The sequence below is a fragment of the Artemia sp. Qi Xiang Cuo genome, chromosome 11 (genome assembly GCF_049724085.1).
Source record: "Artemia sp. Qi Xiang Cuo chromosome 11, ASM4972408v1, whole genome shotgun sequence".
Lineage (NCBI taxonomy): Eukaryota > Metazoa > Arthropoda > Branchiopoda > Anostraca > Artemiidae > Artemia > Artemia sp. Qi Xiang Cuo.
This window is the reverse complement of record NC_142804.1, coordinates 34,117,011-34,139,001: the sequence shown is the minus strand read 5'-3', so window position 1 is coordinate 34,139,001 and position 21,991 is coordinate 34,117,011. Positions and strand designations below refer to the sequence as shown.

General features: G+C 35.0%; 1 protein-coding gene across 1 annotated transcript; it reads left to right on the top strand.

Moving 5' to 3' along the window:
- On the top strand, window positions 1-20,946 carry MED10 (mediator complex subunit 10). The gene is made up of 3 exons (XM_089097188.1): window positions 1-138; window positions 18,403-18,486; window positions 19,992-20,946. Exons 1-3 carry the CDS (start codon window positions 20-22, stop codon window positions 20,197-20,199), a joined length of 411 nt encoding a protein of 136 aa, XP_088953314.1. The 5' UTR covers window positions 1-19; the 3' UTR covers window positions 20,200-20,946.
- The last annotated feature ends 1,045 nt before the right edge of the window (window positions 20,947-21,991 follow it).

Below are 21,991 nucleotides of genomic sequence, written 5' to 3'. Positions count from 1 at the left end.
TGCTGATGTTTCTGTCAGAATGAGTCAACTTGAGAATTTGGAAAGCCAGCTCGAAATGTTTGTTGAGAATGTTCGTCAAATCGGCATTATTGTAGGAGAGTTTCAACCGCAAGGTCAACTTGGACTGAACCAGAAAATGTATGTATTTTTTGTGTCCTAATATCATAGCCTAGTTGGTAAAGTTCTAGGTAAAGAGTTTGTTGCAGTAAATTGTTGGATTAACACACTAATAAGATAGCTAATAATTAGAGATATAGGTAAGTTTTTGTCAGTTCATGTTATTGACTTAGGAATAAATTGAACATAGCCTAGGCCTACTAGGCTAATTGGTGCCTTTTTTTTTAGGACATCCACCACATGGCTAATATGGGAGTAAAGTTCATTTGTGATGCAAATGGATGTTATGTTTAGATTGAGGATGCAATTCTAGGTATAGGCATATAGGCTAATTGCACATTAGGGGGGTGGGGGTATATAGTCTGTGAATATAGGCTATAGGTTCTAAGAAATTCATGAATTCCTTAGAAAAACAAGGAAAGAAGTGAATATAAAGGCTCTCCACCTGCAAAATGTGTTAGCTAGGATTATTCTGCATATTATAGAGTAAGAATTGTTTTCTTAATATGTTTCCTTATGTCAAGCTGGACTCCTAGGCTTAAAATACTGGTAAGTTGGTTGGCTAACTCAGGGATTAGTATATATATATATATATATATATATATATATATATATATACACTGTCAAGTTAGCCATCTGGTGGTATCCCCCTTTTTATGCTATTTACAAATATAATTAGTAGGCTAGTTTGAGAAACAGTAAATGTGGAGCAGTCAATATTTCTGACCTACAAAAAAAGTGAATATACCACTTGATACCTTTTACAATGTTCTAAGTGAAGGGTTTTTTGCAGTAAATGTTTAGACTAACTCACTAATAAGATAGCAAATAAATAGATATATAAGCCTAGAATTCCTAGGCTAGTTAGCATATTTTAGAGGGGGAGAACCTTTATCTTCACTTCATTCACTGTTGTACAATTTTCTTAACTAAAATTCTAAAAAATGAAACATTGATTTGATTGCATTTGTCATTTTTCAAATAATCTATATGTGATTAAACACCATCAGTGTCATCTAATTATTTCTCACAAAAACATATCAATAGACAAATAGTGATAAATTAGGTTAGGTTAGATGACATTTAGGCATTTGTTTATAAATGATTTTCAAGACTTATAGAAGAGACACAAATATTTAAAAATGTGATAGAAAAACTGGAACATAAGGAAAGAAGTGAAGACAAAGGTTCTTCCCCTGCAAAGTATGTTAACTAGGATTATTCTACATATTATGAAGTAAGAGTTGTTTTTTTATCAGGTTTCCTTATGTGGAACCCTTGGATCATACCATAATACACATACCTTTAGAGTCCGAATTTCATCCTGTGTCAAAATATAGCATTCATTTGTGTCAAGAATGAACTTCTGGTTTGAAGCTATGCTTGTTTAAGTGTTTTGTGTAGACTTGAGAAGATGTGTTGATCCCTGTTCTGCATCAGTTCTGGGACCATTGCTTTAACTGAGGCCATGATAATTTCAATGATTGAAAGATTATGAAAGTTACAATTTAGAATGTTGTAACATTAAAAAATAATTGTTGTATTGACATTTTAACTAAGAGATTCAGATGCTTCAAACTGGTTTTTTAGCAGTTTCAGAAACAGTAAATATAGAGCAGTTCACATTTCTGACCTACAAATAAAGTGAATATAGCACTTGATGCCTTTCATCATGTGCTCTCTGAATATGATAATTGCTTTTGTTGCAGATTCAGTTTTTAAGCCCTCAAAAATGATACCTTTTCTGTTATTTTAGATACAGCTTCTTATTAAAACTGGTGTACCTATAAATTGAATTGGTGGCGACAAAATCAAGAATCAATAAACATAAGAAATATAGGTTATAATATGGCCTATGTATTTGGGTAAAGTTAGAAAAGTTACATCAGATCAAAACTGAATTTGCAACAAAAGCAATTAATATATTTAGAGAGAGCATAAAAAGGCATTTTGTAGTAGCCTACACTCAGAAATTTTAGGTCAGAAATGTGGACTGCTCCATATTTACCTCAGAACCTTATATAGCAGAGGTGGGAAACATGAAATTAAACAATATACAATTTGTTTACTCAAGTGAGAAGCTTAGGGTGCATAGACAAGGACTAGAACTCATGATGAATAATGAAGTTGTTAATTCTTGTTTAGGTTTGGAAGCTATTAATAATATAAGGTATAAGCCTAGGACCCCAGATATACATAAGAAGACATGTTGAGAAAACAATTCTTACTTCATAACATGTAAAAATAATTCTAGTCAACACATTTTGCAGGGGGAAGAGCCTTCATCTTCACTTCCTAGACTGTTGTACAATTAAAAAAAAAAAAAAAAAAACTGCCCCTAGGGGCTGAGTCCTTTGTATAGCTTTGACATCAGCTTTTGGTGACCAACTGCATAACATTCTTTTTACAATTCCCAGAGTTTGAAGCCCTTTGGAGGCAACTGACTGAGCATGTTGGGTGAACTTCAATTCATCATTTACAAGTATACCCAGGTCTCTTTCAGTGAGGGAGGAACCAATCATTTGCCCCACACCATCTATTCCATACATGTGATACTGACCCCTCACATTCTCTCTGCCAAAATGAATTGTCTTGCATTTCTTGTTGTTGAATTCTAACCTCCATAGTTTTGCCTAATCAGAGAGTTTGTCTAGGTCAGATTATAATAAGGCTTGCTCTTTGTTTGTTTTTGCAGGGCTGATTATTTTTGAATCATCAGCATACAGGTTCATTTTATTTATGACAGGTTGTGGGGCATTGTTGATATAGATGTTAAATAATGTTAGACAAAGGATCATTCCCTGTGGGACTCTATTTTCCACTTCAGTACTATCTGAGGAAAATACCTGACCATTTTATCCATGCACCTTTATGCTGTTACTTTTATTTTTCAGGAATAAAAAGTGTAGTGTATCAGTTATAGTAGTATATTCCCCTGCAGACTCAGATAAATTTCACTTAACACTACAGGAAGAAATAGACAGGATCCCAGGTAAAAATATGATGTTTTTATGTCCAAGTTGGTAGAAATAGTAAAGATAGTATCCTAGCCTAGATAAATTTAGTCTATAGAAAAATTAAACTATGCACTTGAACTTTCTTTATTTAGTTCAATATTTGCAGCAATAGCAGTAGAAATAGTAACAAAAGTGGTAGGAATTTTAGTAAGCCTGAAAGTTTTAGCTTAATAACAAGAAATAATACCCTAAAGTTTTAGCTTAATACCTTAATACCAACATAACACCCCTAGCTATTACTGGAATATTGAAAATATGCCCTTTTGATAATCAAGATACACATAGAAACTTTTTATTTAGTTTTACACACCCTCAACATTCTTTGTAAATAAATCTCATATTATGTTTCTAAGACATTGTGATATGTTCCTAAATATGTTATCTTTTCTAAATATCTATAATATTTTCACAACCTGGATGTGCTTAAACCCTTCTGATTTAGTTTAATAGTAGTAGTAAAAGTTGTTGCCCTGAAAGTTTCAATCGAATACCCTCAGCTGTTATTGTAGGTAATTGTGTTAGCATGAACATAGTGTGTTTTGGTTAGTTAAAACTCTCCCTTGATATGCCCTTAAAGCTTCAACATAATACTCTAAAACTGTTCATAAGATATTTCCTATATGCCCTTTTGACAACCTGCATGAACATAGTGGCTTTTGAATTACTTCTACACCCTCTGATTTCCCAAAAAATTCCCAATAATATTACATTAGTAGTAATATTAGTTGTAGCAATAGAAGTATTAGACTAGTAGTATTAATATGCACATTGTCTATTGGTTAGTTCAATATCCCTCTTATATACTATGAAAATTTCAACTCAATGCTCAAATCCATTCCTAAGCTATTGCTTATGTGCCTTTTGATAACCTGAGTGTGCTTAGTGTGTTTTGATTTCATTTAAATCCTCCCTCAATATTCCCTTTAAGTTTTCACCTTCATACCATTGGCCTCAGTATTAGCAGTGATCATAGTAGCAGCAGTAATAGTAGTACTATAAATATAGTTCCTTTTGGTTAGTTCAACATTCCCCTGAGCATAGGCCTGCACTGAAAATTTCAACATCATGCTCTAAGGTGTTGCTGAGATATCGTTCATGCTGGTACAACTTTTTGACAACCTACATGCACATAGCTTGCTTTTATTTAATACCCTATCTCCCTAAATATTTCCTGGAAGCTTTACCTTATTTCCCTTAGCCTCAGAAGTAGTAATAGTTGTAGTAGTACTAGTACCATTAGTAGCAGCAGGAACATAATGCCTTTTTGTTTGTTTTTCAACAGCTTAACGTCAGTTGTAGTGGTATTTATAGCAGTAGCAGTAGTAGCAATAGTTTTATAATGAACATACTGCATTTTGGTCAGTTCAACCCTGAAAAATGTGTTTTGATTTAATTCAATATTCCCTGAAAGTTTTACCTTAATACAATTAGCCTCAGTAGTACCTGTAGTGTAGCAATATTAGAGCTAGTAGTATGCACATAATGCCCTTGGTTAGTTCAACAATCTCCTCAACATACCCTGAAAGTTTTGACTTAATACCTTAAGGAGTTCTTGGGATATTGCTGATATGTCCTTTTGACAACCTGCATGTAAATAATTGGTTTTGATTTAGTTCAACATCCTCTCAACATTCCCTGAAATTCTCACTTTAATAACCTTAGCTTTAGTAGTAAAAGTTTTAATAGTGGTAGTGGTAGTAGTTAAAGTAATGCATCATCCCCCACAACATGCCCTGTAAATTTCAGCTTAAATTTTCTAGCCATTCTTAAGATAATAATTATATGCTCTTTTGACAATATGCATGCACATGGTGTGTTTTGACTGCAATCAAATTCCACCTCAATATTCCATATAGTTTTACCTTCAGACTCTTTGCCTTAGTAGTTGTAGTATTCGTCATAGTAAGAGTATTAGAAGCATGTACATACTGACTTTTGGTCAGTTGAACATCCCCCTCATCATGCCCTGAAAGTTTCAACTTACCACAGTTAGTCATTTTTAAGATATTGCTGATACACCCTTTTCACAACATGTTTGCATATAGTCTGTTTTGATTTTGTTCAACTTCCCTTCAAATTTTCACCTTAATACCATTAGCCTTAGTTGCTGATGTAATAGAAGTAGTAGTAGTACATTTCTTGAAATTCCCACCTTAATAATCTTAGATTTAGTAGTAGTAGTAGCAGTAAAAGTACTACTAGTAGCATGCAAATATTTTTGTTTGGTTTGTTTAACATCCTTTGTTAGTTTAAACTTAATGCTCCAATCCTATTCTAAGTACTACTGTGCACCCTTTTGACAACCTGCATACACATGGTTTGTTTAATTTAATTCAAAATCCTCCTCAATATTCATTATAATTTTCACCTTCATACCCTTAGCCTTAGTAGTAGTAGTAATGGTAATAGTTGTAGCTGAAACAGTAGTATTTGCATGCTGCCTTTTGGTCAGTCATCCTTTCAACAGCCTATTTGCACATACTGTGTTTTGACTTTGCTCAACTTCCCCATCAACATTCCCGGAAATATTCACCTTAGTACCCTTAGCCTTGTATTTTAGTATTTTGATCATTCTGCTCATCATTTCCTGAAAATTCCAACTTAATACTCCAAGCCATTCCTGAGATGCACCCTTGTGACAACCTGCATGGGTATAGTATGTTTTGATTTAACTCACCACTCCCCTCTATATTCCGGGAAAGCTTGACCTGAATGTCTTTGGCCTTTTTGTACACCAAAGGTTAATTATGCCTCCATTTGCTAATGACAAATACTATATAACTAACACTGGGCAAACTACATAACTCACACCCCTTGCCCATGGGCTGTAGTCCCAGTGGTGTAGTTACTGGACTTTTCAACAATACTGAACAAAATGGCTATCTCAAAATTTTGATTGGATGTCATTGGAGAAAATGGGGCTGGGGAGGGGGGCTGATTGCCCTCCAATCAGTTTTGACTTTTGAAATGGGCACTAGACTTTCAATGTCTAATTGATTGGGTCCCTTCAATCAATATTTTCAGCTTTATACCCTGGAAGTTCCAGCTTTATATGCTAAGGTATGGTCAAGATATTGCTAATACACCTGTTTGAAAACAAACATGGACATAGCATGTTTTGATTCAGTTTAACACTGCCCTTACCATTCCCTGAAAGTTTTACTAATACCCTAAGTATTAGCAATAGTAGTAGTCATAGTAAGAGAAATAGTAGGAACATTGGGGGTAGTATTAGCAATTAGTAATAAACTAATAGTAGTAGTAGCTGCAATAGTATTAACATTGTGCCTTTTTAGTCTTGTCAAACATTTCCTTCTTATGCCCCAATAGTTTCAACCTAATACTTGAAGCTGTTTCTGAGACATTGCTTATATGCCATTTTGATAACTGCATGCACATAGTTTGTTTTTACCTAATCCAAAATCCCCCTCAACAGTCCCTAAAAGGTTTACATCAGTGTTATGAACACTGTTAATAGTAGCACTAATAGCAGTAGTGGTGGCAGTACTACTGCTAATAGTAGTGGTAGTAGTATACATATTAGTTCAACATACCCTGAAAATTCAGACCTGATACTCAAAATCGTTTTTGAGATACTGCTGATATACCCTTTTAACAGCCTGTATATACATAGAGTGTTTCAATTTAATTCATCACTCCTCTTAACGTTTCCACAAAATTTCTCCTTCATATCCTTAGCCTTAGTAGAAGTAGTAGTAATAGCATGCAAATAGTACCTTATGGTTGGTTCAACATCCCCCTCAACACCCAACAGATTATCGCAATGACCGATCTGAATTTTTATTTACTTTTGGCTTTGAGAAACTTGGGTCTTGCCTTTTAAAGATTTACCATTTAGGTAAGTGCTATATTATTATAGCAGATTTTAACTGTAATTTATATAACTCATCATTATTGCGTACTTCTATTTTGTCTAGTATTTTTGACGATTGGCTTAGGACATTGCTAAAAGATCTTTATTACACTTACACACACCATTCAAGTCACGTATCAAACCTTGACCATGCTGTTTCTTCTATAAATCTCCAAGTGTTACCTATTCACGTCGTTACTGATTTCCAACTATCAGACCACCTTCCAATATCTGCATCTATTTATTGTTCCTCTGCTCAGTCTACTCCCACTACACAACCACTTCAGCCCCTCGCCCAATTTTACAGGGACTGGGAAAATATCCAAGATGACCTTTTTGCTGCAGTAACTAATTCTGTCCTTCATAAAATTCATGTTCCATTCCAGCTGCTCATGGAAAATCCGCAAGTTGATGCAAATGAAATACGGATGTTGCTAGATATCTATCTTGCACATATTTGCTATGCTCTGTGATGCGCAGACAAAGCCAGTATACCTCTTAAACGTATACGTCGGGGTGTCACAAAGCACTGGTCCAGTAATCCGAGCCTAGTTGAAGCTTGGAGAAAATCCAAATTTTGGTACCATTTGTGGCTCCAGTGCGAGCGTCCTCGCTCTGGCTGGGTTTCTAACATTCGTCTTTCTACCAAAAGAAAGTTTGCAAGAGAACTATGTATCCACATGAACCAGATAGTTGAAGAGACAGCCCAGCAAGCTTCTCTGTCCCAACTTTCCTTCTGGAGAAATGTATCAAGAGATTCTCCTAGGGCCCGCCTTTCTGCTCAAGTTATTCCTGATTCCAAATGGAATTCATACTTCTCTGCTAAATTCTCCCCACCAGATGCTGCCCTACAGTCCGAATATGAAGATAAGCTTGATAAATTTCTGTCTAGGTGTCCAACCGACAATTTTGTTGTTTCAGCTGATTCTGTACTGCGAGCAATCCAATGCCTAAAGCATAAGAAATCTTCTGGCATCGATAAAATGAGCGCTCTTCACATTCTGCATGGAAGTGAGCTGATGATAAACCATAGTGCTATTTTGATGCATATGATTGTTACCCAAGGAGTTGTACCTTCTTCTTTTTCAATCTGAGATCTCATTCCAATTCCAAAGAAAGGTAAAGTCGCTACCCAGTGCTCGTCCTTCCGCCCTATAACAGTGGGCACTACCTTCTGTAAGCTTTTTGAACTTCTGTTCATTGACCAACTGAACACAAAATGCTATGTTCCGCCTAACCAATTTGGATTCCAGCCACGTCTCGGTTGTGCCCACGCTTTGTCGGTTGTCGCGAACGCATTGATCGATGCCGATGCATCAGGTGAAACTCTCATGTTGGCTGGGCATGATGTTCGTAAGCGTTCGACTCTCATTCACGCCGCTATGCTACTCCATGCAGCAAAACGTGGAGTTAGCCCCTCATATATCAGAGCCCTTCGAGACATGTATTATCGTCTTAATGTTCGCCTAATACTTCACCCATTAGCTAAAGTTGACGGCTCTCAAGTCTATGCACAAACCCCTAATATTTTTGTCAATGTTGAAAAAGGTATCCGTCAAGGTGCTGTTTCTTCCCCTTCACTCTTCAATAATGGAGTTCTTGATGCACAGTCAGCTGTTCCCACATCATTCATCTTTGCCGGTCTTGATTTATCTCTCGTATGTTATGCAGACGACATTCTGAATGTGAGCCGCACTATCCAGCGTATAAGCGAGACTTTCGCAACGCTACAATCTGAGTATGCGAAACTAGGTCTTCAGTTCAATGCTGAAAAGTCCGAAGTTGTATTCTTCAATTGGAAGCAAGCGTCACCTAGGGATATTCCTCTCAGAAATAGTAGGATTAAGCCAGTAGATCATATCACCTACCTCGGTCTTCCCATTGGTTCGTCAGTAATGCACACGCGAAAACTATTAATTGCTCACATTGAGCGTAGAGTTGGGTTATCATATGCTTCTTTTGTACCGTAACTAATAAGTCATGGTTTAACCGCAATCTTCTTTCGATACTTTTTAATTCTGTTAATTCACCACATTATCTGTACATATTGGTGTTTTGGATAAGGCTAAGAATATCCGTACAGTAAAAAATTTGTTCAGCCTCATTATAGCTCGTAAAATATATTGTGAATTTCCCCTCTTGGACGCGCAATTCTTATCTGATTAGTAAATTCAGCATTGCTGACCCCATTATAGCCGTGGAAAAGCAAATTTGTGCTTATAATTCCCGTTTAATGAAGTTGAATCATCCCTGGTCGTCAGTATTAACCCATTAGTTAAGATGTTTTTGTTGTGTTTTTTTTTTTTTTTATTTTTTTTTTTAAGTGTTTGTTTTCGCGCTTAGTGTAATTAGTGTTTGGTGGTTTTTTTTTTTTTTTTTTTTTTTTACCAATTACGGCTTGATGCAATTATGTTCATATTATTTATTTTTTTTAATTATTTATGAGCCTAAAAAAAAGAAAAGAAACATGTTGCGTACCTACAGAGCAGTGAATAATTGTGTTTTTCTTTCTCGTTTTATGTAATTTGTTCTAAGTGCTGATTTAGATCTTAGCTCCAGCGTTCGTCACTACAAACCACCTGTATAACTCCTAAGTTTATGTGTATTGCTTTTTTTTGTTGTTTTGCTTATTGCTCCGTCTTTTCGTTTTTTGTATGACGGGTTTTCCAATAAATAATAATAATAATAATAATAGTGCCTTTGGTTTTTTGAATTGATTTATTAACAAAATAAAACAATAGATATTCATATTCCCATACTGTCAAAAGTCCAGTGCTATTAATGACCATTATGGGAATTTAACAAATAAATCCTTTAACAAAACTATCATGTTAAACAATATACATACTTTATCCAAAGAACATTAAGCAGAAAAACTAAATGAACAACAATAAACAAGCAAAGAAACAAGAATTTAACAACAAACAAACAACTTTTATCTTATTGTTACTCAGTAAGATGTTTTTTAATATATTTTTGGAACTAGCTTAGCGAAATCAATTCTTTTATGTAATTCTAATTTGGATTAAAAAATAAAATTTTTTGGCAGTTTACATAATAACTTTAGCAATTCTAAACTGAAAACTAGAATAAAATGTTATTTTTCTACAGAAATAAAGCACAACGTTATAGTACTTTAGGAGTCGAGCCAAAAAAAAAGTTTGGTTCCAGGAGGCAAGCAGATGTTAATAACATTTGCTCCTACAGACCTATAGAAAAATGCAGTTTTTTAGCCAAAAAAAAAAAAAAAAAAAAAATGATTATGTTTTTGTAACTATTTTTTTCAGTTAATTTCTTGAAATCTTTTAAATGCATCAATCTCCTTTCAAATGAGCCATTAAACAACTCTATGATTTTCCAGTGCCGAGCTAGCTGAGGATAAAAAAAAAACGGAAACAAAACTAATGAGCTATCATAAGCTATTTATTATATATTCATTAGTCATTATGAGTATAATGAGCTACTTATTGTCGTCCTTTTTGCTAGATATATAATTTTGTATTTTTCAGTTTTCTTTTCATTTATTTCCTATGCTTCTCTGTGTACATCCATGTATGTATAGAGGGCATAAATATATTATTATTTCTATTATTATTAAAAAGATACCGTCAATGTAGAATATCATAGTTCAAGCCACTTTTCTTATTTTTCAAGCTGACATATTTTCTGTGTTGTTCAAGCAAAGAGACTGTAAGTCTCCTATACAAGAGTTTTGGACAAGGCGGTTCTAATAGTGTACTTGGTTTTTTGATAGGACTCTATTTTAAGGAGTTAGGGGTTATTTTATTTTTTTACTATGGGAGGTGATCTTACTAGGTTGTTAGCTGTAACTGCAACCCAGACATATAGTCCCCATTTATAATAAAATAAATAGATCCTTTGTGTAATCATGTGTCAAGTACTTACAACCTAACAAAAAACAAAACTAATTTTAAAGTTTTCAGGTATTTTTCCAGTTTAAATTTAAGTTATTGCTCAGACATGATAAATATTTTTGCAGTTTGCAGTTAAATAAAATTATTTTATTTAAAATTTCAGGGATTATTCTAGTTCCAGTTGACAAATCAGATTTTTGTTAACCCGCCCTCCTTGTTTTTTACGTAACTATATCTACATGCTTTTACTGCATGGTCAAATGCAGTTTTTCATTTAAAATTTATTTTGTTTTTAAAATTATGTTTGTTGGTTATGAAAGGTTTTTAACGACATCAGTGTCCTTTTAAATGAGTCATTAAACAGCTCTCTATGATTTCCCAGTGCCCTGCCAGCTGCACTGAAAAAAAAAAAACAGAAAGAAAAAAACAAACCTGCTGTCGATGCGGAATATTGCAGTTCAAGCAACTTTTCTTGTTTTTCAAGCCAATGAGTTGTTCAAGCCAAGGGACAGCTATTTTCCTATATAGGGTTATTGGACAAGGTGGTTCTGATATTATAGGCTACTTTGGTTGTTGGTCTAATTCAAGTTTTAGGAGTTATGGGCTATTTTATTTTTACTATGGGACGTCTCTTACTAGGTTGCTAGCTATTGCTGCAACCCGGATTGGGCAATACATTCCACATCCCTGCACCAACTTGTTGCAATGACCTTACCCTTCTGTGGGCGTGGCTCATTTCTGAAATTAGTAAATTATTTTCCAATGAGGTTGTTGGGTATGAATGGTACTCTGTAGCCATATGAAACATGTTAAGTTGTCTTAGTTCAAATGGTGCTAATGAATGAATAAACAAGTAAACATAACTTGCGTCTTGGAAGATAGATATTTTGGAAATACTCCAAAACATTTTTTGGATTGAATAAATCAGTTATAGAGTATTCATTTGAAAATAGTTTTTACTGCCCAATTTTGTGTTTCTTGGATTTTATGTGAACTATAATTAAACAAATTAGACATAAATACGCATCCATACTATAGATAGGAAGAAACGATAGCATACTAAAAAGTTTTGAGTGCTTTATGAGGAATAAAATGCCTCAGTCTATTTAGAATACCCATTCTTTCGGAAATTTTAATGGAGAGTGCACTCACATGATCTATCCAAGTAATCATATCATCAATAATCATCCTCAAGTACTTTAAATTAGTTACCCTTTTAATCACTACGTTTTGAAATTATCTTATTTGTTTCAATATGTTGGATATTTGGAAAAATCATTATTTTTTTTAAGATTTATTGATAGATTATTAAGTCACAAATAACTAGACAATTGACCTAAAGTTGGTTTCCATAATAGCAAACAAACCATCTACCATATATGACCAGAACAAAAATTGCCATTATCATGAATCAATCAATCAATTTATTAATACTAAAAAAAAAAACAATTACAAAATTAAAATTTACACACGCCAAAGAACCTAACGTTTTAAAGGGCCAAAACAAAAAATAAGAAAAAATTATAAGGCAAATAAAAAAAAAAAAAAAAAAAAAAAAAAAAAAAAATGGATAAGAGACATTTTTGAAAAAAGTATAATTAACAGGAAACTTAACAAATAAATGAAAAAAAAATATGGAAATTAGGATTAAAGAAAAAAAAATCAGAGAAATATATTGAATGAAAAAAAAAGACATATAAATGTGGATGGAATGCAAAAAAAAGAAGAAAAAAGGGGGAAAATACTATACTGGTAAGAAAATACTTACCAGGTTTGACCCCCCCCCCCCCCGAAATTTTTGACCGAGTCGAAAATAAGTCGAAAATTAGTAAAGACTAGGTAAAAATCAGTAAAATTAGTCGAAAACTGAGTCAAAAATTAATACCCCCCCCTCCCGAAAAAAATCCTGGATCCCCTCTTGCTTTCAGGCGCTTCGATTTGTGTATCAAAGTTTGACCTTGATCAATTTAAACACCACCAACACAAAACATATTCAATGTTTTGTGTTGTTATTCATAATATGTATTCACCACTTAAAAATAAAAATTCAAATATGTTATTGAATTAATTGTCTCAAACTATTTCTACTTGCTTATTCCCGTCAGGCTTCTTTTTCTGGGTGTAGAAAATACTACACCCAGTGAGAAAGTGCCTTTGCAGAAAGAGATAGAGGGACATCAGGAGGGATGGAGTTCCATAGTAAAATAGATTGATAAACAGGAGACCTCTGACCTGCTGTCGATGATCGCTTAGGTAAAATGAACCTGCGATAAGAGCTACGTAAAAAAGAAGAGTACCTACCTGAGCCTGACAGAAAGAAAAACTGCTGCAGAGATGGTGGAAGTGTACCTAGAAAAGCAGAATGTGCTAAATGAAGGTAACTTTTACCCACAATACGATCCAGCGGAGCTATTCCAGTATCATTATAAAGATCAGAGGAAGGGTAAAAACGAGGTAGAAGAAAAGTAGCCTTTACTGCCATATTTTGGGCTCTTTGAAGTGAGCAGAGAAGATATTTATTAGTACTACCCCAGACAGAACAGCAATAAGAAAGGTAAGGAAAAATAAAAGCATAATAAAGAGAAAGCATAACATCTGGGGGAAGAAATGAGTTAACCCTGTATAACATTGAAGATTGGCGGAGGACAAGGGAACGGGTATGAGTTATATGGGGTTTAAAAGAAAGAAAACAGTCAAAATACACACCAAGAAATTTCACTATAGTAGCTTGCGGTATAATATCATTCCCATAAGTCAGGATGGTTGGTTCCCTTGCGTCTCTCATACGATAAGGGGTTCTAAAGTGTACAATGGCACTTTTTTGGCTGTTGAGAGTCATACCATTTGACCAGCACCAATCTTTTACTTTATCAAGAAGACCTTGAGCTAGGGAAACGGCAGATGGCAGGTCCACTGCAGCAATGAAAAAGTTACTGTCATCAGCAAAAATAATAGGGTGCACAAAGGGATAAAGACCATCAACAAGATCATTAATATAAATTAAAAACAAAAGTGGTCCAAGCACAGAGCCCTGTGGGACACCTTTCACAATAGGCAAAGAAGAGGAAGGAGTACCATTAACCGAAACATACTGAGCTCTCCCTGAGAGGTAAGACCTAAACCATTCAAGTGGGACTCCATGCACTCCAAATGAAGATAATTTAGACAAAAGAACAGAGTGAACGACCATATCAAATGCCTTTGAAAAGTCAAGAAATAGGCCCAAAACACACAAGCCCTTGTCAAGGTTAACACGCACAAACTCTGTTGCATCTGAAAGTGCATGCAAGGTAGAAAAACTGGGACGAAAGCCATACTTATGGTTAGTTATGTGAGAATTACCTGCAGTTGTATTAGTACTAAATACAAATGAAGAGAGTCTACAATACACTACTTTTTCAACAACCTTAGAAATTACAGGAAGGAGAGAAATAGGTCTATAGTTTGAAATTAGAGATGAATCACATTTTTTAAACAAAGCTACAACATTTGCAACTTTAAATAAATGAGGAAAAACACCAAAAGAAAGAGAGAGGTTAGTTATATGTGAGATGGGGATAGAAACAAACTGACCAATTTTTTTAAGAACATTACAGCTCAAACCAAAACCATCAACTGAATGGCTACTTGAAAGCTGAAAAATAATGTTAGAAATTTCGATATCACTGCATGGAAAAGGGAAAAATGACTTTTCTGCTAAGGGAAAACTACTTACTCTGCTGTAGGGTGGAATAGGAACTGAAGGATGTGTGGTAAAATACGAATTGAAGGCGCTTGCTGAAGAATTTTTGTCCACGAAAGATCCATCAGCTCTCCTGTAACGACAAGCGGGGTATCTGTTTGAGTATCCTGCAGGAAAGATCTTCATTAACTACAGTGCAAAACTTTCGCAAAGTCCCCTTACACTCATCAATTCGACGCGAAAAATTTAGCTTTTTGGCTGCATGTACTGAAGAAGTAAGCACATTTCTATAAAGTTTATACTTCAAAAGATCATCCTGTGTCTCACTTTTACATGCAGCCTTGAATAGAGACGCCTTCATATGTGTAGCATTGATCAGACCTCTAGACATCCATGGACATTTGGGTATGGAATTCCTTGGCCTCTTTCTAAGAGGAAAATGCTTATCCAACAGAGCTCCCATACGACACAAAAATAAATTCGTTGCACAATCAACATCATTAGCTTCAAGGACACTAGACCAATCATTACTCTGAAGACTATGTATTAAATTAGAAATTTCATTATCTGTGGAAGTTCTAAAAGAAGACTCACCCTGCTCATCCATAGCAATCTCAGTTTGAGGCACAAAAAGTGAAACATGAATAGGGAAGTGATCAGAAAGATCAGTGAAAACAATACCAGAAGTAAACTTCAAACTAGAAGAATGAGAAATGAAAATCTTGTCTTTTAAAGTGTCAGAATTTCTAGTAGGGTCAACACGAGAAGGAAAAAAAAATTGAAGGAAGTAGACTAGCAGAAGAAAGCACATCAAAGAGATGGTCACATTCATCACTTGATCCAATATTTAACATATTACAATTGAAATCTTCCAAAACACAAATACGTTTTTTAGAGAAAGACCCCACACAAGAAAGTTGATCAAGCAAATCACAGAACAAATGCGTTGGAAAAGGAGGGGGCTTATAAAACAAACAAACAGTGTCACATGCAAACTGGCTTTTCAGATCAATAACAAGAGAATAAACTTTCCTACTATTTGACACTACTGATGTAAACAAGGATTCAAGGTCAGACCTTCTTCTAAACTCAATATCAGACTTTATAAATAAAGAAATACCTCCTGAGCACTTTGTTACCATTCTGGGGATATGGACAGCAACATAACCATGCATATCATAGGCTGTAAAATTTTCACCATCAGATAACCATGTTTCTGTTAAACCTATTACATCAAAAGGGCAAGAATTATCAGACCACAAATACGATTTCAGACTATCCCAAATCCAAAAATTTCTTAATCTTTATAATAAAATGATATAGCACAGGTGTAATAGAACAACCTTTTCGAAAACCATACTAGCTAGATGGCTAAACTCCGTTTTCATTTATAAATTTCGTCATTCTTGTATGCATAATCTTTTCGGAAAGTTCGAAAATACCAGCAAAATTGAAATGGCCCATAGGCTAGTTATTTGGTATTTATCTTCATTCTTATGTAAAGGAATTATCTTACTTTTTTAGTTGTTGGAGGACAATTCCTTTTTTACATTGAATATCTAATAAAAATAAAAACATGGCAAATAACTGGGAATGTTCATTTTAACCCTCCTTCTGGTATTCTATCAGCTCCAGGGGATTCAGGGACCAAGCAATGTAAATACTCTTTGTAACTTGTGCATTTATATCATATCCTTCTGAGTGAAAAATGAATCAATTGTATCTAGCACATTAATATTTAAAGTTTTTTCAATTGATCTAATACTATTATTAGTTTTCCAAGAAATACTTGAATTCCTGGAAAATAAGAACAAAATTCGGGTCTTACAGGGTCATAGTGTATTTTGATGTAGTTCAACATCCCCATATACATTCCCTGAAAGCCTCACCTTAAACCCTTAGCTTCAGCAGAACTAGTTGTAGTAACAGTGGCAGTAGTAGCATTAGTGGCAGTATGCACATAGCAGCTATTGTTTTCTTCAGCATCTCCCTGAACACATGCTGAAAGTTTCAACTTAAAACTCTTAAACAGTTCCTTGGACATTGTTGATATGTCCTTTTGAGAACCTGCATGCACCTACTGTGCTTTCATTTAGTTTAACATCCTCTCAACATTACTGGGAATTTTCACCTTAATACTCTTAGGCATACTAGTAGTAGTAGCAGCAGCAGTAGTAGTAGTAGTTGCAGTAGATGCACTAGAAGTAGTAATAGCAGTAATTGTAATAGTAGAAGTGGCAGTAGTAGCATACGAATATTGTATTTGGTTAGTTCAGCATCCCCCACAACAAGCCCTGTAAGTTTCAACTTCATACTCAAAGCCATTCTTAAGATACTGCTGATACGCCCTTTTGACAACCTGCTTGCACACAGTGTATTTTGATTTAATTTAACTTCATCATCAGCATTACCTGAAATTTTGACCTTAGTATCCTCAGCCTTAGGAGTAGTTGCAGTAGACGTAGTAGTTTTGGTAGCATTCGTAGTAGTGGCAGTGGTCGTTGTAGCAGTAGGGATAGTAGTAGTGGTTGTTGTAGTAGTAGTGGTTGTTGTAGTAGTAGTAGCAGTAGCATGCACAATAACCTTTTGGTCAATTGATCATTCCCTCATCATTCCTTGAAACCTCCAACTTAGTACCCTGTCATTCCTGAGACACAGTTTTTGACAACCTGCATGCACATAGTGTGATTTGATATTGTTCAACATTCCCTGAAAGCTTCGCCTGAATGCCCTAACCTTTTCAGACACCAAAGATCAAATATGCCCGCCTTTCACGATGACAAATACCATATTTAAACTCTTCGGAATTCTATCACTTGCCCCAAGGGTTTTGGGGGAGGGGGCTATCCTCCCAAATGGCTATATCAAAATTTTGATTGAATATCTGTGGGAAAAGTGCATGGGAGGGGAGATGATTCCCCTCCAAACACTTCTGACTCTTAAAAAGGGTGCTAGGACTTCCAATTATAAACTGAAAGAGTCCCTTACGAAGTTTCTACTACATGTTTCCACTCCATTCGAAGTTTCTATTCCATGCGAGTGCCTTGGTGACAAGAAAAAAAAAATAAATAAAGAATACATTGTACCCATTTTGCTCTTTACTTAGGTAGCGCTATTGTGGTGCCTATGATAGAACGTATGGTTTGTGGATGTAGTAAATTGTTTGGATTATGGATAGGCTTTTGGATATTATTGGATAATTTTTTGTCCTTTTCTGGTTTTGTTGACTATGTTTTCAATTTTTTGTGCACTGGGGTCCCATTGACCGAAGGAGTTGCAGATACAAGTTTAAGGGAAATTTTAGAATAGTTTTTTGTCTTTTTTTGATGGCCTGTGCCTGTAGCCTAATTTTTTTTTCATCTGAGTCGCCTTGGCCATGGGACTCTCGTGTGTTAGTTTCAAACCAAGCCAATTGGACATCCGACAATAAACATGTTCCCCTTTATTCTACTTTAGAACTTATGTGTTAACTGTGGACAAATTTCATAATTTAAAGCCCTTGCGCCTCATGGTGTCGTCATGCTAAAGGCAGAATTATTGAACCTTTTTGGTCCAAAAAGAATATGGGAAGGAACTGGTTGCCCTCCAATCACTGTTGGTCTTTAAAGAGTGCACGACAACTTTGAATTTAAAATTGAATTAGCTTCCTCCCTATTTTCTATGACTACCCCTTTGATTTGAATTGGCTGGAGGAAAAATAATACACAGGATGCACTCCTTTACTAAGTCAATGTTATTGTATTGACTTTGAGTTACGCATTGTTTTGCATTACACACTTATGTATGTGGACTACGTATAGCATACAACCTCTATTTATATCTTTTTATTTTTTATAGTAATCAAGTTGTCCATGGCTTACAAGAGATTGATAAGCTGAAGCACCATTTTCAGGATTTACACGTTCCCTTAGAAGTATTTAAGTAAGTTGTTTTATTTGCTATAAAAATTGAAAAATACAAAATAGGAAAAAGAGAAAGAAATGGCTTTGAATGAAAGAGAAAGAGACGAATTACTATCACCTGTGTACAGAGTGAGTTCCCTTTTGTCTTTTTGTGGCCCAGAAACTGAATTTAACAGGGTATATGCCTTATTGCTTTATCAATAAATTATTAAGGAAAAGACCCATCTCATTGCAAATTGTCCCCTTAATCATGATCTATGTAAAAGAAGTATTTTTAGGAATTTTTAAAAATAAAACAAAGAGAAATATTATAACTTAAAACGAGCATTATTTCAAATTATAAGCCAGACTAAAAAACATCAGAAATTAAAATGGTTCAATAAATGAAGCCTATAAAAACATAAATAAAAATGAATATTCATTTCAAACTTTAACCAAATGGAAATTACCACAATTAAGAGTGGCGCTGCCATATTACTAAAGGCTAGTCTCCTTAATCCCCTACTGAAAGCAACATTTATTTCAAACAGTCTTTTTTTTGTGAACATCAACAACAACACAATCTGAATACTAATCATGCCCACTGCAAGGCAAAAATAAATAATAACATCGTACGATAATACGTTTTTGACTTTCAATTTAGTTTTGCTATTTTAAAATGATACTCTTTTGTCCATGGCTTTCCTTTTGATTTGATTCCATTAGTTAAAGGAATGTCTCAATTTCAATACTGGATATACATTAGCTTTCTAAAACCCTATCAGGAGTTTTTAATCAGTTTCAAAACCTACTTGTAATACCACTTGACAATACAGGGTAAACTGTAGACCTTAGTGCCTCCAGAGGCACATAGGGCATCGGAGAGTAGCCTAAAATCTCGTCTCCGTTAAGTTGCTGTATATATGTCCTCCCATTCAGGGATGAAACTCATCTGGAGAGCTTGCCTATGGTCTTGTATGCGGAGGATGTGTTCAAGTTATCTTCATGTTCTTTATCTCGCAACAGAGGCCATGTCTGGTTGGCTTCTGCAGGCACGGATTTTGTCGTTACTGACATGGTCTCTCCAGCTGATCATTAGAATCCAAGGAAGGCAATTATTATCAAAGGCAGTTTCTTCTGTTCTACAGCTAAATTTGGGAGTTACTTATAACAGACAAAGTGCTGCTCTGGAACAGTCCAAGTTTCAGCTTTGGCTAGTGCTATCCTTGTCTGTATTTTTTTTTGCGTTTTTTTTTTATTAGGATCGTCTTTGGAAGTTACTGTTCTTCCTAAGTACTTGAAGTTTGTCACCTGTTCAATGTTTTTTTTTTTTTGTGCACAGAGGAAAGATATAATCTAACACAAATGCGAAAATTAACAACCATCTTAAATATTACTGTCACAGATACATTTTATGTATCCCTAGTGGTTTTTTTTCTTTTTCTTTTGCTCTTATCATCTAGTTCTTGAAAGTGACTTCCTCAATAGACACGAATTTGATTGATTATGTTGAAATAAATTTGACATCTTGTTTCTTATTTTTAGCTACATAGACGCAGGAAAAAATCCACAGATATTCACAAAAGATTGTATGGAAAGGGCCTTGACTAAAAATGAGGAAGTTAAAGGGAAGATAGATTCATATCGCAAGTTCAGAGCCCATCTTCTTGTAGAACTAAGTCAAGTTTTTCCGCAAGAAATTGCAAGATATAGAGCAATACGTGGTGAAGAACGTCCTGCAGGAAATAGCTAATTTGTGCCTTTTAGTAGTGGCTCAAGGGTGTGAAGAAGAAGGAATTGGTGACAAACAATGCTTAAGCCTCATGCTACTTCTGTTGTGATTAATATTTTAGTGCATAGTGTTTGTTTAGTAGGCACAAGCGTGTTTTCTTCGTCTTTTTTCATATTTGAATGCGATGCAAAAACATAGTAAAAAGCCCACATGGACTGTTAATTTCCTCTTTAAAATAAATAGCCCAATCGAAAAAAAACAATCGTTAACTTTTTTTCTACTGTTGTAGAAATCATTGTTGAGGAAAATTAAAATATTTTCATGTTAAGTATTATTTAATGAAATGAAAGAACTATCCATCCTCTCTACTCTTCCTTAAATGTAAGGGATCTGCTATTTGTTAAATTCTTTTATTTATTCTTGAAAAGGCACAAGATTTCTTATGCATGAACCTAAACATAGATTTTAAAAAATTAAAACCCCATGAAAAATTGTCTGATACCTTCTCTAGATATAAAAACGAACCTGTGTCCTACCCCCCCTCCCTTCCTTCTCTGCGCTAATTCTCGTAACCATCTTGTTTTAGTATGCGTGCATTTTTGAACGCTTTTTGGACCCCCTTTCATTCCTTGTTGTTAAGAAAGAATTTTATGTGCAATACCTTTCTGTTTTTTTTTCTGTTTTTTTTAATTTGTAATGTACATTGTAACATGAAATGTAGTTTTTGGGTGTCGCACCTGTAATAAAACAATATGAATAATTGGCAAATGTTTTCTTGTTTGTCAGTTCAGACCATGAAGGAAAACTATATACTGAGAACCATAGCTGAATTTCTTCTGGCCACAGAAGCATTAAAGAAGAATTTTCAGTTCTTTTCAGAAGATTTTTTCATTTTTAAATAGTGCTGTCTAGTTGTAAGAGAAAAGATTAGTAAAGAGTCATAGGGCTTCAATGTATCATCTTTTTTTCGGGGGCCAGTTCATATAGAAGAGGTGGTCGTAGAAACTTTGCAGGAAATCAATTGGAAATTAAAAATTCTGGTACCCTTCAGTCAAAATTGAGCAGGGTGGGGCAAAAAATATTGGATCTAAATTTTGAGATGTACATTTTGTTCAGAATAGTCTAAAGGTCAAATAGCGGGGCCTCCTGGGACGACGTGACCCCCACAGTCCCTGGGACAAGGGCTGTAAGTAATGCAATTCACCCATTATTTACGTATTGGGTTTTGTATTGGGAAAGGGGGCACGTTTGATCCTGGGTCTCCGAAAATAGGCAAAGGGTATTAAGTTGGATCTCTCAGGGAATGTTTTGGGAGGTGCTCAACTAAATCAAAACACTCTGCATGTATGGCGGTTATCAAAAGGTGTATTCATTGTGTCTCAGGAACGGCTTAGGGTATTAAGTTAAATTTTCAGGCATGTTGAGGAGAAGTTGAACTAACCAAAACACAAATTTGTGCATACTGCTACTGCTTTTACTACTGCTATTGCTACTGCAAAACTTTCAGGGAATGTTGAGGTGGATGTTGAACACTTCATGGAGGAATGAGGGCAGATCAGCAATTTTCCAGGAACGGCTTAGAGCATCGTTTTCCAAACTGGGAGGTGTGCCGCCCTAGGGAGGCACGGACTATTCTAAGGGGAAGCACGAATATTAGCAAGGACTAACAATAAATCAATTGAAATTAGAAATACGCACTTACGAAAAATTTCTTATCCCTTTCGTGATTGAGGGGATTTGGAGGCCAAGGCTGAATAACAGCTAGGTTCCCAATCTCAAGGTAAAACTAGTGAGATTTAATTATGCTAGCCTA